Source organism: Argiope bruennichi, chromosome 7 (assembly GCF_947563725.1).
Source record: "Argiope bruennichi chromosome 7, qqArgBrue1.1, whole genome shotgun sequence".
In the NCBI taxonomy this organism is placed as follows: domain Eukaryota; kingdom Metazoa; phylum Arthropoda; class Arachnida; order Araneae; family Araneidae; genus Argiope; species Argiope bruennichi.
The window spans coordinates 55,869,330-55,887,982 of NC_079157.1; the positions used below are offsets into that span (position 1 = coordinate 55,869,330).

General features: G+C 27.5%; 1 protein-coding gene across 1 annotated transcript in view; it reads left to right on the top strand.

The window, feature by feature from the left end:
* Positions 1–18,653, top strand: part of LOC129975380 (tubulin polyglutamylase TTLL6-like) — a 33,201-nt gene that overhangs the window by 6,823 nt on the left and 7,725 nt on the right. Inside the window, exons 2-5 of the mRNA XM_056088443.1 lie at positions 1,501–1,657; positions 1,869–2,012; positions 3,092–3,183; positions 4,031–4,256. Coding sequence (XP_055944418.1) covers positions 1,501–1,657; positions 1,869–2,012; positions 3,092–3,183; positions 4,031–4,256 — 619 coding nt within the window. The remainder of the gene's footprint in view (positions 1–1,500; positions 1,658–1,868; positions 2,013–3,091; positions 3,184–4,030; positions 4,257–18,653) is intronic.

Below are 18,653 nucleotides of genomic sequence, written 5' to 3' on the forward strand. Positions count from 1 at the left end.
TTTATTATAATTAGAAAAACGAAAAGTTTCCTATTAGTATAAACAATGAATATTCATGATTTCCATCTTGATATTTAATTTAGTTGGTAAATTAAGGAACTGGTAATTCATTTACCAGATTTACTGAATTGGTTTAATTTAACTAGTAAATGAACTGATGAGTTCTATTTAAAATTTAAGGCAATTTTATTTTCGAATTGTTAAGAAAAAGTATGACGGAACATAAAGATATTAATTTTGAAAGTAAAAATTGAGCTTAAATCTTTTGGAAATTTTGCAAATGCAGATTCACAAAGTGGCAGGCACAAAGATCATTAAAAAATTTTCAAATATTGAATATTTTCCTTCGGTATTTTTTACATATAAATGATCAAAATTTATAAGAGCGAATTGGAAGTATTTCTGTTATAAGAAATCAATTCCACATTAAATAATACAATAAATCCTCTTCCCCCTCATAGCTACTTTTTCAAAGCAGTGTTGTAAAAAACTAATTCTCTATCTAATTAATTATTACATTCAAGAAGTCTGTTGAATAAAAGATTACATGGTTTGATTTTGGATGTAAAATACTTTTATACAGTTTTTCATATTGGACTCTTTAATTATAAAATGATAGTTGCTTCCGATTCCATCCATTTTGGATTTTTTTACTTTCTCATATCCGTAAAATTGGGAAAGTCTGGCAATCGTCAAAAGATTCGAACATGAGATTTTGACGAAACTCCACGTTTTAGATCTCCCTGAGTTCGAAAAACACATTTTTGAAAAATGTCACTCTCTCTATCTGTGGCAAAGTTAATTAAAAACATTTTAAGCTAGATGGATGAAAAGATCCAGATGGATAAAATTCGGCTCACAAATTTAACGTCTTTAGAGTAGATATCTGTCAAATTTTGAGCTGATCGAACAAGAGGTTGACCGTCTGTCAATCTGCATTTTCAGAAACATGCAAACGTGATAAACCAAACACGCAATGACTTAAATGTATCAAATTTGGTATGGAATTTTGTAGTTGCAAGTGTTGATTTTTTTTGTCAAATTCTTGTGTCAATTTGTTTCAACAAACGCATCTAAAACCTAGATTCGATTTTCGGACACCGCTTGCCAAGAATTAATCGCCAAATAACTCTCCAAGGATGACATGGCAGATTCGATAAAAATGCTTAGTTCATGTTAAAGGTTAATATTTCGTTAATATATTGTATGTCAATGCTATGGAAGATGTTCTCTAGGATAACATATCTATTAGAGAAATACGAGAAAATTTTTGGGAGACCACTAGTTGATTTAAAAAGAGTGATTGAAATCTACTTCCTGGTGTAAAAATCATTTTATTTTTACAAAAAGAAGATGATTTTAATAATTCTATCATTGTTAAGTAGTAATCTGAAAATTAATTGAATCGAGTCATTGTTAGGGTAAATTTGCGTTAAGGTAAATGTAAGGTATATTCTTTAAAAAAATCACTAAAAATGTATAAAAATGCTTGTTTTTCAGAAAAGTGTCTTTGCGGAAATATTGTGAGAAGAGAAAATCTGAAATTTTTATCATAAAACCAGATAGAAATTGTCAAGGCATTGGTATAGATCTAGTGAAAGGAATTCCCGACATAAAGAAATATTGCAATGTTGTTTGCCAAAAATATATATCTAAAGTATGTTTTAGAATTTATCTTCTGTTCTATTATTTAAAATAAAATATCTATTTTAATAGAATAGCTGGTTAAAATTTTCCAATTATAATACTAGTTTCCAAATATTCTTGAATTTTTATATTCTAAAAATGTACACATATTTTATTTATAAATGATCAAAGCGATAACTAATTTCAGAATAATAGATGCAATTTAATCCATATCTTTATAGCCTTTCTTGATGGAAAGTTTCAAATTTGATCTCCGACTTTATGTTTTGATCACTTCTATAAGGCCTCTAAGGATTTACATTTATAAAGAAGGATTGGTTCGTTTAGCGACGATACCTTACAAGAAACCGAATTCTTCAAATTTGGTTAGTTATATATTCTAAAGTTTATAAAATTATTATGAATTCTGTGTAAAAAAATTATCAAAAGATTAAATGCCACAAAATTATTTTTATATCATTAAATGTATTTAATTTTTGCAGCTTATTAAAATGAAAAAATTCTATAAATAAAAACTTTTCAAATGCATTTGGAACTTAAGTTAAATCACGCAAATTATAATTTCTAGGTGGATATACTCATTTTTTTAAATGGAACCATTACAGCTTTTAGAATCTTTTAAAAGAGAAGTAAAGCTAGTTTTGTTATTTTTATGACTTATATCCTCTGAAATTCTATGTAATTATGGTTTGTCAAATTTATTTTTTAATTTTAGTTATCTATTTTCATGGCAATCTTCTATGTATTAGAAAGAACATTTTTAGAAATAAACTCCGATTTCAGTTGTATTTCAGTTTACATATTAAAACACAAAGAGCTTTGAAATATCGATTGATTTTCATTGATTTCTCAAATAATTAAATACCATTTATCCAAAGAACTCTAATGATTAGGGCGATCACTGCTGTTAGTCTGTATATGGATATAAAATCGTTGGTGCTTCACTGTTTCGTAACATTAAAGTTAATAAAATTTGAATTTTTTCTCAACTCCAAGTTCTAGTGATTCCATTTTCCTGGAGTTAAAACTTAGCGGCTTAGTCACTAGATTCAACCATTTGCTGTCTATAGAACTCAATTTGTACACTTATAAAATCAATGTAACGAAGAGAAAGAAATAGAATTAATAACTATGACTTAAGGATATATTTATATATTTTGAGTTCAAATGCTTAAAACAAATTATAATATGGAAGTCGAACAGAATTGTTTTAGAGATAGATAGTTCTGTCTCACAATGTATAACACATGAAATAAAATCCTCAATTATGGATTTCATGAAAACATGACCATCTTCAACTTATCTTTTGTAGATTTGCTTATACCGTGCTAGTTTGTATAAAAGGATGGTATTTGTATCAAAAATACTTAGTTTGCGTAAAAATGTTTTCAAACTGGTAAAATTTCACTTATTCCAAACTTCTCTTTATTTAAACAATCTCCAGAAGAAGAAAAGAATGCACTTAACAAATTATGCCATAAATAGAGACTCAGGAGAGAAAAATCCAGAAGAAGTTAAAGAAAATCATTGCAAAAAGTAATTTTCTTTGATTTTTGTATCAATATTTGATTTCTAATATAATAAAAATTAAATTACCGTAGAATCTGGGAAGTTATTTGAATCCAAAACGATATGATATTAAAGTTACTGATTTAGTGAAGAAGGGATGTAATCCTTAGTTCCTCTGCATGCCCTGAGGCCAAATATTTTACTAATTGTTACTTTTAAACTATGGAGATCGTATAAAATGTAATGCTTTAAACTTTTCATAATCAACCTACACAGAGGCCAAATTGTTTTCGCACGATTTTCCACCAGTAATTGGAAGTATATGTCAAGGTGTAGTATTGGAAAAAATAAGTGATCGTTCCATTTTTTGGAATAACCTGTATATTATAAATACGGTCGCGTAAATAAATCATATTCAATCAGTGATGATTTGCATCTTTCTAAGTAAATTATTGGATAATGCATTTAATGACGATTTTAATTATGGCAACAATAAATGAAATTTGATTTCAAAATAAAGTATTTTTGAATATCTCAAATGAATAGATTTAAAGATGAAAAGTAAAATTCTTTCGATATTTTAACCCAAGTTTTCATTCAGACCTATAAGCTCATAAAAAATTCTTTCTGTTGATGCTGTTTGCACACTCATAATCGTATATCGACATAAATATCAGCCGATTAAAAGCAAAGACTGTACACAAACGAAAAAAGATATGATTGAGAAAAATTTAGCGATTGTAATTTTAGGATACATTCAATTTTGCTCAAAAACTTCATTTAAGAGTAATTGTTATTATTAGTAATTTTTTTTTTGTAAATATTTCATTACGTTAATGAGTTCCATTATTTTAAACCATAGTTCCTTTTTTAGGTCTTTATGTGATTTACATAAGTTACTAACTTCTACAGGAATATCAATAACAGAACTGTGGACAGTTATCGATGGAATAATTGTTAAGACAATCCTTTCTGCCCTGCCAACTTTACAACATCTGTTTCATACGGCTTTTCCAATATCTACACCAGTGTCCTCGTGCTTCGAACTCCTTGGCTTTGACATTCTTCTAGACAGCAGAGGTAAACCTTATCTACTTGAGGTAAGTTGTTAGAAATATTTTAAGCATAATTGATCAATCGTTTCTTAGTTCCTTTTAATCTAATTTTTAGGAAGGTGATAATAATAAATTCCATTAACAAAATTGGCATTTATAAATATCTGAGCAAAATATTAAATATTATGTAGTATTATCTTTTATATTTTTACAGGGGCATCGTAACTGATAGCAAAATTTTTATGAAAGGAAGCTATTTTATAACTTTAAAGACAAATCTATTAATCGCACTACCATAAACTTTGATTACGAATATTTTTTTTCTTGTATTCATTAATTATAACAATATCAAAAACTCTTGCTTATTGTATTATCTTATTTGTTAATCGATTGTATAATTGTGTTATTATATTGAGTTTATTAATATAAGGCGAACCTTTTCCACGAAAATTGTTTAAATTAAAATAAATCTACACGTTGACAAGGCTTTTAAAAATCACGGATTTATCAGCATCGCCAGCAAGAATTCAGGTTGCAGCTAGAACTAAAAAAAAGTTCTAAAAATTAAAATTTATTGATTTTGCTACTGATTGATTATTAATATTGCATCTTAATTTATCTATATATTTAAAATAGGCAAAACCAAAGAAACAGTTCCCCAGCTCCAATCATTGGCTTTATTTCGTCCATTTTATTTCATATGATAACTCATGACTCCTAAATAGGTCTTTGTATGTGCTCTACATTCTCGACAGGTTTCTTAAGAAAACTACTTTCAGGGGAAAAAAAACCGAGACAGAGTTCCTCTGCTCCCAGCTTCTGTACTAATTTTGATCATTTTTATTTTATTTGAAAACTTATGAATGCTAGATATGTCATCAATGATCATCTGTTCCCCTCCTCCTTCCTATTTTCGAGAGAAATCTCAAAAGTGTTACTTCATAGCACATTCTCTATGGGAAAAACACCGACTGGTAGAGAAACCCAGCCCCAATCTTTGCAGCCATTTTTCCTGTTTTTATTTTAATTCAATCAAAAGCTCAATCAAATTCATTTAGGTATATAATTAATGATAGTTTGGCCCAAAAATATAAGAGAAATCCTTAACTTCGTCAGTATTTGAAATATGAGACTAAATGCTGAAAACAGTTTAGTTACCCCATATTCCTAATCTCAACGTTTGGAGCATATTTTGATTGCTTGGAACTCCCACTCTAGAAGGTGGCAGAATATATTAGATCGGGGAAAAAATAAGAAGGTTCTGAGTTATTACTGTTTAAGTGAGTAAATCTTAAGACTATCTTAAAAAATTCTCTAATATTAGATAATCGATTGACTTGAATGCTTGAAAAATGAGGATTAATCTCTTAATGCCAAAAGATTTGTAATTGACAAACGGCAAAATACTTGAGAGCAAATATGCTTAATACTTCATAGACTAATACTTAATAATAATAATAATCTTACATTGACATCTTAATATCATTTACTACTTTAAATATATAATTGCAATAATTTCAAATAAACTCAATCCCATGGAAGAAAATTGTCACTCAATGGGATGATAGCGCGTCTGAAGATAGTTACATTTTATAAAAATATTTTTGATTGCTTGTTTTTGCCTTTGCATATACAAAGTATATGAAGAGAAAGTATTATAATCGTCAAAAAATTCGATTTTAACAAATATCGATTTGAACGTTTCAGACTTATTTGAGTCCAAAAAACTATATATAATAATATATCTGTTCACTGAAGATGAAAACTCAAAAAAGCGTTAAGCTAGGCTTATAAAATTCAGTATATGCTACTTATACGAAATTTTTACCGTAAATTCATTAAGAGGAAATCAGTTTTTTGGACTGTTCTAGTGCAAGTGGTAACTGCAAAACGTACAGAAGTAAATGGATAAAAATTGGCACACAGGTTAAGCATCTTAACTGTAAATCTGGCAAAAAAGCCATACAAATTACATGTAATATACTTTTTATCTTTTATTTATCAATGAAAAATTAACAATTTAATTAATTGTCACGAAACCTTATTTCTATATATGTGTGAGAGACTGAAATATTTATAAAATAATAAAATAGTTACAGCAGAAGTTATGATGAATAAACCCATACGCACACAATACAATATTTATTAACCATATATATTTTGAATGTAAAATATTCTTTTATATAGAACTTAAATAAGATTTTCCTGTCATCCGTCACTTCATTATTTCACATGTACAAAATATAGATAACTTATTGTAATCGTCAAAAGAGTTGGATTTAAGTTTTTGATAAATTTTCACGCTTTAGACCTCCCTTAATTCGAAAAAAAAATATTTTTAGAAAATGCCTGTTTGTCTGTTACAAAAATAGCTCAAAAACGCTTTGACCGAGAGGGATAAAATTTGGTATATAATCTTTAAACCAAATTCGTAGATGTCTTAAATTTTAAGCAAAATCCGCTCAGAACTTTATCTATCCGGCTATTCGAATATGAAACTCGATAACTCCAAAACGATGGATAAAATTGGGAACAAATATTTAACATCAATAATAACATCTACCAGATTTTGAACCAAATCCAACGCGGGATTGACCATTTGACAATCTGCACTTTAAGAATTTAATTTAGTTTTATTAACGTCCCGTTTTAAAGCAACACTAAGGCTATTTTGGGGTGGACTTCGTAATTTTGAACTGCGGTCAGATGACGAGGACGACATCAGCTGATACCCCCCCCTCTCCAAACTTCTACAGCACACCAGCGGGAGGACGTTTGGCCTCGACGTATTTAATGTTCATCAGACCTGCTTACACGGAGGTTCTTCGGTGGAATCGGCTCTCAAACTTTAACTCTCCAGTTCCGAAGCCTAGACCTTATCATCAGGCCACCACGGCCCCTGCACTTTCAGAAGTATATAAAGTTATAACTTAAAACTGCAATGACTCAAATTTGGTATGCGATTTTGTGTCTGCAAATGTAGTTCAGTGTCAAATCAATCAGACGGGAAAAATGTCTAAAACACAAATTCCTTTTTTTGGAACTATTAACCGCGTGCCGAGAATTAATCACCAAGGATTACACGATAGATTCAATAAAACAGTAAATTCAAGCCATAAGTTAGTATTTCGTAACTATTGCATGCCATTGCCATGCAAGGAGTTCTCTGCCTTATCCGCCCATTTTTTTTTTTTTTTTTTTTTTGCGCGCGAGGTGGGGGAATAACACTTTTATTAGCGAGTATACGAAAAAGTTTTGTGGAGAAGACCATCCCCACTGGTTTTTAAATGATACGAGAAAAATATATCAAAGAATTTTAATATCTTGTAATGTCTCGGAAAATTGCATACTATCGAATATATTTTTTTAAAATTCGATTAGAGTTAGTTTACATGTACTAAATAGAAGTCATTATGTATACATTATATCAAATAGAAATATGCATATAATTAATAATGCATCATATTAAGTGCACATCTGATTGAAAAGAAACCCCAGCATGTGGCAACAAATACACAAAATATAAAGACAAAAGAAACGTAATCATGCATATCACAGAACGCATGTGAGGCAAAATAAAAACAAAAGTTAGAATTCTGTTTTAGAATTAATATCCAAAGGAAATAATTTTTTATTTCCTTTGTCGTTTTAAAGACAAAGAAACGTACTAAAACTGGATTGAATTTTCATAGCATTCTATTAAAACTCTAAATGTATGTCTCAACGAATAATAAATATGCATGTGCGTGTGTATTGTGTGCTGGTGCTCTACAGACCAGACAGCTTGAGCTAGAGTAAAAAAATTTGGTCAATATTATATTTTGGAGGATAAAATGTGCATATTGAAAATATTTTTTTTGAAATTTTTATTAATAAAAAATAAGCTAGATTTGATGTTTTTTCGCTATAACTCCAGAAAATATTCCAGCAAGAAAATGTTTTTTAAACAGTTTTTAAGTCCACAATGTTATCTTTTCAATAAAGCAAATCTAGTTTCTGTAAAATTCTTGGGTTGACATTTAATTTTTAAAAGCACATTTTTGAGTATGCTACACAACAATATTTGTGAACAGTAATTGTGAAGAGAACCGCTATTGTTTGTTTCATCAAATATTTGATCATATGATTTTATTCAATTGTTGAAAGCTGAAGAAGGATTCTGTTTTATATTTTTGTAATTTACAGGATGAATAAAAATGTGAATTTATAATAGCATTAAATTTAGAAGATATATGAGCCGGACATAATAGAGCTATGGTATCATAAAAAGGGCCTCCAGTATAAGAATTTATATATATAATAAACAGAACATATGGAAAATTATTAAAATAAACGGCTTTAAAGTCTGAAATTTGTCAGAATCATGGGCAAGAAGTTTTATGTGAGCGATTTTACAAATTAAATATAATAAATATGTTCGAACGATACTGCACACGCACAGGATTCGTAGTCTGATAATCACATCTGTGAAAACAAGGTTGTAGTTGTGAAGAAAGTGCGTAATATTTGATATTTTTTAAATTGGTTTGTTATTCACACTGTATTTGCATATCATACTTTAGGGTTCAAAATATTTTTCAGATTTATTATATATATACTCATAAATATTAAGCCATAATAAGGAATAAGAATGTCTTTAAAGAACACAAAAAATCAGTTGATAATACTTCGGTTTGGTTTCATTATTTATATGATGAAAGGAATATGGTGGCACAATGTAAAAAATGTTCAAGAGTGAACGGAGGAAGTAAAAACGGACTCCATACACATTTAAAAACGAAACACGATACAAATTTGTTAAAGAGGAAAGAATCCAATTGCAATGAAGATACAAATTTAAGCACAGTTTCTAAGCCCAAGCCATCAGGGATTTTAGATTATTTTGAAATATATATATATATATATATATATATATATATATATATATATATATATATATATATATATATATATATATATATATATATAATTTGTATGAAACTATAAGTAAAATGGCAGCATTAGATAGTTTGCTCTTTCGAGTGTTTTGCATTTCTACTGAATTAAGAAAATCACTATCTGCCAGAGGTTTTAAAAATCTACCAACATCGAATCGGAACAACAAGAATCGGTGTTAGCAATTCTTTGAAACACGAGCTAATACAATTAAAAGTAAATGGTGAAAAATTTAGTCTTACATTTGATGAATGGACAAGTGTAAGAAATGGACGCTATTTAAATATAAACACTCATTAAGAAAAAAAATTTGGAATATAGAACTTACACATGTCTGGGGAAGTATGCCAGCCGAAAAATGTATGGAAGTGCTTAAATCTAAATTATCGATTATCCCTGAAAGAAGATATTGTATCCATAATGACTAATGGAGCAACAGTTATGAAAAAAGTTGGAAAGTTGATTGGTGCAAATCAGCAATTGTGTTATGCTTATGGAATTCAATTAGGAGTAATACCAAAAAAAAAAAAAAAAAAAATTAAGAACAGAAGAATCCAGATACTGTGGATATAGGAACTTCGGATTCCGACTTTGAAGAGAGTGAGAGTGATAATGATGATAATAACAATGTAATTGTTGAAGAAGATATTGGTAATGAGGATGAAATATTAACCAATCAAGAATTGCTTCCTATAATTTATAAAGTTCGAAAAATAGTTTAGATATTTAAATGTTCCCCTATAAAAAATGCCATATTACAAAAGTATATACTAACTGAAAATAAAACAGAATATATGTTAATATTAGGTTCTAAAACACGTTGGAACAATTTACTCCTAAGGACAGAACGATTTTTGAAACTGAAAAATCCAATCCAAAAAACAATAATTGACTTAAACCTACAAATTTATTTTTCAGATAGTGAATTCTACTTAATATCCAAAACTGTATCAGCCCTACTTGCAATAAAACTGGATGTTGAGGCATTATGTCGGAGATGTTCAAATTTATTAACAGCTAATGCAACAATAAATTTCATGTTGCAGTCACTGAAAGAACAGCACACATCACTATCTGAAGAATTATATATTACATTGAAGAATATCACAAAAGAAAAGCATACCGAAATAGAAAATATATTACGGTATTTACATAATTATAATGATTTTAAAAATGAAAAAGAAGAAAAGAGACTAACTAATTGAAATCTGATCGAGTTTATAGTAAATAGTAAACCCACAAACCTATACACATTCAGAAGAATTCGGTACAGTTATCGAAGATTATGATGACACTAATGTAGACAGTGAAAAAGAATTGTCTCTTGAACCAAAATTAGAATGAGCGATAAATAAAAAAAATTCAAAGAACCAAAATACAATTCAGAAATCAGCTATATTCAAAACCAGCCGACGAGAAATCGATTTATTTGAAGATGAGGAATTTAGAAGTAAATACTTGGAAAAAGTATATCGCGCATTGCTCAGTACTACCAACTAGCGTAGATGCCGAAAGAGCGTTTTCGATAGCTGGTAATTTTTGCACAAAATTACGTTCGGGCTTAATGACAGTACAATTGATGCTTATGTTTTTTAAGATCACATTTCAAAAATTTGTATTAGTACCAGAGATTGATTAGAAATAATTTACACTTTTTTTGTGATTTAAATAAATAAGATATTCCTTTACTTTTTTGTGATTCTTTATATACTGTTATCATTTATAAGTTACAAATTATTTTTTGTGATATTTATACTCTGTAATAAAACTGGCAAATAAAACAAAGAAACACTTGTGTTTTCTTTCTTTTTCTACTGCCGGTATTAAAACCGGTTCGCCCGGTACTAAGATCTAAAAAATACCGAATATCGGTATTGAACTTTTGGTCCGATATTGCAATCCCTAATTGTAACAACCTGGATGAGAAACTGAATCAGAAAAAGGTTAGCATAATGAATTTTGTAATCACAAACCTAGCATATAGAAATAACACCACAAGACATCAAAAATAATACATGATTATTAAAAAATTGAAGTTTAAAAATATTTTCTAATTAAGCCATTAATTGCTTATTAAACTAATTAAGTCTATATTATGTACAAAATATTCTATTGAAATTTTGCCTATGTAATATTTCTAACTAACCAGCTAGTTATTAAAGGTGGCCAGTATAAAACCAAAAGTGGCCAGTATTGTCACGTGCAATTTTATGTCCATTAATGATGCCTTTGCTTTTCATTTTTAGATTAAAAAAACAACCTAGGAATTTATTTCAATTAAAAAATACTAATTTTAGAATGCAAAAAGTGACAATATAGTTTTGGTCATGTTCTTCATTTTGAAAAAAAAAAAGTATAGTATACAGCTATTGAAGTTGTTCCTTGAAACCCAGTAAAATATGAATATGACATTTTGATTTCTGTTATTGTTCTCCGTTGGTATTTTGTTTTTATAAGAAAATTATTTTATTATTTGCAGGGAGTAAATCTGTTAATAAAACGTGGTTTCTAATTACGAACAATTCCGGTATACTTTCTTTTTATTTTCTTATTGAATGTTTAAATACAAACAGAATTTTTTTGTAGGATTATAGTTTTTGTACTATATTATAAAATTTGATGTTACTTATATTTCTTCAGAATTTTGATGGTAACATACAATGCTTTCAACTTCTAACCTGGTTTGGGGTGACGATCTTCCATGAACTTGATTCAATCTGTTAAAAAATTTATTTGATAAACCTTTTACTAATGCATTAAACTGCATCTCAGAATTCTAATGAAGAATTAATTCAGACCAGCTCCCTTGTATAAAACAAGTTTTATTCTTCATCAAAGAATCTTATTTTAAAGTCCTTCACTTGGCGGTTACAATGATTGAGCTTTAGAAATTTGAAATTTTAGATTATCTGTTTTAGAAGTTACGATTATGAAAATCGATATTTTGTTTGGCCTTTCTCCTCGTCTAAAACTTTTTTCTAGCATACTTACAAATGTACCAAATTAATAAGATTAAAACAGTTTTTTTAAATGAATTTTTACTGATATATTAAAAAATAGATTTTTATTTTATTTTCTAATTTTTAAATATTTATTTAAAGTTTATAATTAAATTTAATGACTTTTTTTCTCAAATTCATTAGCAAACGGTACCAGTTGCAGAAGAAAACGATTAATTTAAGACCGCTCGTCTTTGTTAGTAAATATTCTTTGAATTCTTTTATTGTCTAGATAAATCCATATATTTTTTTTAATTGGCCATATTTCTATCCAAAATTATCATCTATTTCAAGAACAATAGGTGCAACGTTTTATACATGTACAATTTAAGAAAAATTTTAGAATTTTTAGTGGAGAAATATTTTGAAATCTCTTTAACTTTTCGCGGGTGCATTAAATGCTTTCAATGGATTCAGAAGCTTTTTCAGACACGATATTCAATTATTTGTTATTTAATTTTTGAATTAAAAATTATTTTTATGAAATTTTTCTGAATATTAATTAGAATAATAAAAATTAGATGTCATGTTTGATAATGTCACTTGAATCTTGGTCTGAATTTTTTCATTAGCAAAGACCTTTTCAATTGCAAATTTTGATAAAGATTTAAGTCATATTATTTTAAAAACTTTCACTTTTCTGCTTATAGAGTTGCGCGTCTCACAAAATCTCTGCCATTTCACTTGAGATTTCAAATTTAATCTGAAATGAGAAATGATTTAACTTCTATAAATCCAATAAGTTACTGAATAGAAATAGATTCATGAAAAATGTACGGATGATAAGAAGAATAATTAAGTATTGTTTGTATATAATATCAAAGTTACGCAATGCCTTAGTGGAGTTTTATGTAACTTTGATATTCTACACAAACAATACTTAATTATTCTGCTTATCATCCATACAATTAAGCTAAAACAATGATATTTGGATAGTTTTATGCATCCAAATTTATATTACAAGTAAGAGTAACAGTGCTTTTGAGAATAGGAGAATTATTTTTAGTTGTTTCAGAAATTAAACTTTAATTGCAATTACAAAATTAAAAAAAAGTAAAAATTTTATTAAAAGTATGTTTAAAAAAAGATTCGGAATATATAAAAATAGACGAAATCTTCATACTTAGTAATGGAGGAAAAACACAGGGTAAAATATTTGTAGAAACTATAAAATGATTTGAATTTCATTACCAAATAAAAATTATTCTGTTAATTGCCTTAAAATGTTTTGAAAAAAATATCAAAATTATCGAAATTTTAAAGCAGTTAAAAATAAATAATAAATAAGCCTATCATCGAAAAGAAAATGATATGAATTTTAAAATGATGTTAAAATCAGTTTTGTTTTTTAATATTTTCGAAATTTACAACAGAAAAAAGCTGTAATTATGTGTATGCGATTAATTTAAATAAAATCTCAAAAAGACTCTCTTAATTGTTTATTTCCAACCTGCTAAATTTGTGATAAAGAATTATTAGCTGCAGGTTCAGCGATCTTTCCTGTAGTGCGACAACAAACGCACTGTTCACATTATCTTATATTAGTAGAAAATTAAAAAAAAATTCTATTAGTATATATAAAATTGAATGCTTGTTTATTTGAACCTTGTGTAATTCCCCACCCTTAACAGATTCAAGCATTTACTTACATTTTCAGAATACAATTTCCATAATACCTAGAAGATTTGAACGAGCTATTAGAAAGTTTTAACACCCCTTCTAAGATTAAGGGAAACAGGGGTTAAAATAATTTAAGGGTTTCCACCATAATTTCTGAAGAAATCGCCATGCAAACATTTTCATATCGTCTTAAAATGAAAAAAATTAGTTTTATAATGACATCAATTTCATCACCGTAAACTTTTCTCTGATTTCTAATAAATTTTCAAAGTTAATTTAAACATAACTTTTTTTTTTTTGCACGCTATAAGCTGTATAATTTGCAAGTATATGTGTTTAGGTTTTCTTACATGTAGAAAAAAATAGACGCATATGAAGCTGAGGGTAAAATGGCTATTTCATTACAAGGAAGATGAAATTCAGCGTCAGGTATTAGTGGTGCGATAAAAATTTCTATGAAAAATTGAGTTCCGGATACTCAGAAGTTAAAAACCTAAGATTTAAACTGCAGTTAACTGCAATACTGCTAGGATAAAATTGTAGGAAAAATTAAATTACTTTAAATATATAATTAGAGTTTAAAGAGAAGCGTGCTAATCGATTTTCATGGAGCTTCTTAAGGATATTTTAATAGATTTTGCAAATAAACAAAATAGTAAATGCATATTTTTTGAAATGATATATTATCATATTGAAAATACAATAAATCAATATTTTCAAACTAATTTATATGATCTATAAGAAAAAATTCTCGATAATTTGTTTGCTATTGCATCATAAATCAAATAGCTACTGACAAAGCCATTATAAAACATTTTCGCCTTTTAAAAGTCAAGATGATTTTTCGCAAACAAAAAAATTCCATAAGTTTTAAAATGAAACCTTGAAAATGCATCTGAAAATATGGTAAATTCTTTCAGTAAAAGGGGAAAAGTAAACCACATGGTGCTTCGGTTGTGGTCGAAATGTTAATCATGAACTTACTAATTTCATCATAAACGTCATTCTGTGGTTTTCGCTACAGGGGCAAGAAAGGCGTCATGGTATCCACGCCTACTAAGGTTCATCCAAGGTTGTTAAATTATATTTACCATCACTTCGCGGACATGATGAAATCTGAAAAATACTGTCACTTCTAAGTGGTGGCGGCACCCTGTCGCAAATTTTGTTTTCTAGTGAGCTTTAGTGTTCGCCAAACCCGGCCTTCATATTACTTTTCAAAACGAATATGTCAGCACATGCTTTACAATTAATTGCTTTTGAACGGGAGCGGAATAGACAAAATTATTAATTACAAAAATCCAGGCTCTTGTCTTATTCTTATTTATAAATAGTATTTCAAAGGTGTTTTGGAAGAAATTATGTAAGAAACAACAGAAAAAAAATAATGAATGATCTTAGAATTTAATTCATCCCAATCTGCAAATAGTGATATTAAATTCAAAAATAAAATTTTTGAATTGAAGGGATACGGAAATTTAACATAAATCAGAGATAGAAAAAAAAAGGGCTGAAGAATCATTTTCCAAATTGGCATAGGTTCGAAAGTTTTAGAGATACATTGTAATGCCTTTTAGCCTGGTAAAAAGAAATGAAAAATTATGCCCGAATGTTTTCGTAAAAATTAGCAGACAATTCTGTTTTAGTTGATAACTATAATGAACCAACATCAGATTTACAGACTTTACATATACAGAGACAGACAATACAGTTATGTTTTATTCTTCACATTAAAATTCATTTAATTTAATATTAATTAATTAACTTATATATATATATATATATATATATATATATATAGAGAGAGAGAGAGAGAGAGAGACTAAAATTATATAATCATATTATATATATATAATTTTAAAATAAGGTTTGAAATAATTTATTTACTTTTTCTCCTAATTTATATATTTGAACCTGAATTTTTTTTTCTGATTACTTGATTTTATAACTTGATAAAATTGATTAAAAGACGAGTCACAATTAAGTTATGCTGTTATGAAATGTAGATAATCCGATTTACTTTAAATCCTTTATATAAGTGTATAGCCTCTTCCTTTTCAAAATTTATCTGATTTTAATTACATTTTAATTTCAAAATTTTATTTTAATACAAATGAAAATCATTGTGGCTATGCATGTATATATGCATGATCTGTATCTCCTACCAATTAACTGGATAATTCCATCAAATTGAACACACATTTTTATATAAGACATGAAAAAGAAAACTGCCAATTTTTCAAAGTACAAAAATTAATTAAATATTCAATCAATTATAAACTAACAAATTGTCTTCTTTACACTTTGAACTTCTTTATCATTGTTTTTTAAATCAGTCTTTTATTCTAATACATCTTTTGATAATGATTTTATTGGCTTTAAAGAAGTGATTTAACCACGCATTAAACTAGAATCAATAGCTCGAAAAAAGACAACCATTTTTACATTTCAGCATCTATAAAAGAATTTGGAATACTGATATAACAAATATTTACAGTTTATGGAGAAAGTTTGTTATAGGCGGTTTTTAAAAATCATATGGTATAATTGATATTCTCTAATTTTAATTAAAAGCAAACGATAAAAGTCGATAAAGATTTTAAACGGTAAAAGGATTTATTTTTATGCTAAATATTTTATGCAAGAATAGTTTTTATTTTAAAATATTGTTCATGAAAAGATTAAATAACAAGTAAACGCTGCGTACATCAATTAATAAATATCATTGTGGTTACGCATGTATGTTCCACATCTCATCCTATACAATGTGCCGAATTATATCGAACTTTGCACATTCATTATTCATGATAAGAGTTTTTCAAATTTTCAAAGTGAAGAACTTAATTAAATATTCAATTAATTAAAAAAATTAACAAATGGTGCAACCTACTTCAATCTTTTTATTTTTCTGCCGTAAGTATAGAACAAATTAATTTACAAGAAATATCTTTATGCCATTTTAAAATTCCAAACTTTACCTTTTAGATGATATCCATTATATTTATGTGCAATTTTCCTTGAGTTTTATTAATTTTTAAAATTTAATGAATTATCGAATAGATACATATGAGTTTAATGTATAATAATAAACAAGAAAACTGTTATCAAAACACATTAATAGAATTTTCATATGTTTAAAAAAGGGAAATTTAAAACAAACGATTTGCATGTTTTTAAATAAAAAAAATTAAATTATATATTAAATTTTCTCAAAACGCATACTTCAATATTCGTGATTAAAATTGCAAGCATTTATATAATTAATATTAAAAAAATTAGTGAAAAAATTAATTAGTTTAAAACTATACAGCGACGATTTCTAAATATCGTCTAATTCAACTGGTATTCCTATATTAATTTAAAAACACGTTTCAGATAATGAAAGAATTTTGTGTATTACTTTATACATAATAATTTTTACATTAAAAATATTAAACATGCATGTGCTTTAAATCTTAGCAACACAGGCTTATCAATTGGGGTGTTCTAAAAATTGTAAGCCAATGAGATGCCGAAGTCACTTAGTCCAAATGCAGCGAAGCTTCAGTTTCTAATCTAAGAGTACAACATAGCTTGACAGACAGATATGAAATTACATTTCTCCATCCTAGTGACTTTATAAATTTTGTAAACTTTGTAGAATTGAAAGTTTTACAAGTTGAAACAATTGGCAATGAAATCCTTCAAATTTATTCGAAATCAAAATTAATGAAAGTACATTTCTTCTATTCCGAATATTATATAACGTATCTTATAATAAAGCAGTATTATTAAATGGCAAAACTCCAAGCAATCAAAATATCTGAAATATATAAAAGAAATTAAAATTAAAAAAAGGAACTACATTTTTTATAGACTTTTATAATACATGGCACCTACAGCGAGTATTCATCAGAAATTTTAAAAGAACGCACAACCTTCAATTTTTTTTTCAACTGACTCGAAGAAAGAGAAAAATGTACATAAGCGTACCTTTTGAGTGTAAGCTAAGTTGAAATGGTCAGTTAGGTTGACTAATTCATATGTGCTTGCGTCTACTATTTTCTTTTCAAACATTTCCATGAATTTGAGATTCAATTGACTATGAGTGCAAATGTACTTAGACATATCAGGTATCCCTATGAATAACCTTCATAAATTTTAGTATATTACTCTTTTGTACTTAGTAATTAATCATTCATAATATTGATTGTCAGAATTAATTTTAAGAAATTAAATCTATTATGGCTTAAATCGCTCAGAGTTAACTGTCGGTGGGCTTGAAAAGTGCCATAAGTCACAAATTTGTTATCAACTATAATTTGGAATACATCATGTCTTTGATCTTTGATTTTTTATTTGAATGATCATAAACTATACCAGGAATATAATGTATTGAAATCTACACATGTTGACTTATATTTCGTCAACACATATTTTAAGCTTATATTTCTTCAGGAGATGTTTTATATTTTTTTTCTGAAACACAAAATGCATTTCCATTTTGAATAACACTCTTGTAGTGGTAATATTGCAATATTAAAAAAAAAATCATTTTATTTATTTATCGCAAAGTAAATTTCCAACTAAGCATTTCTATTCGACCTTGTACTTTGAATGATGTTATTGTTACTTTCGTAAATAGTAAATTAAAGATTTTTACGGTAAATTAAAGATTTTAAAAAAATGATCTTGGCGTCAGAATTAGAGAAAAATGCCTTAGTTTTTTTTAACAATAACCTTTTAAATTGGTAACTAATGGGCGACATTGATAAGCAATTAACTACACGGTGTACATTATCAAAGAAATCAATTATAGATTTCATTTTATTGATGCTACCCTAGTAATATAAATAAAATGTTGCAAGACGATTATTTTAAAATAACTGTAAATGTACTTGTCTTTAGT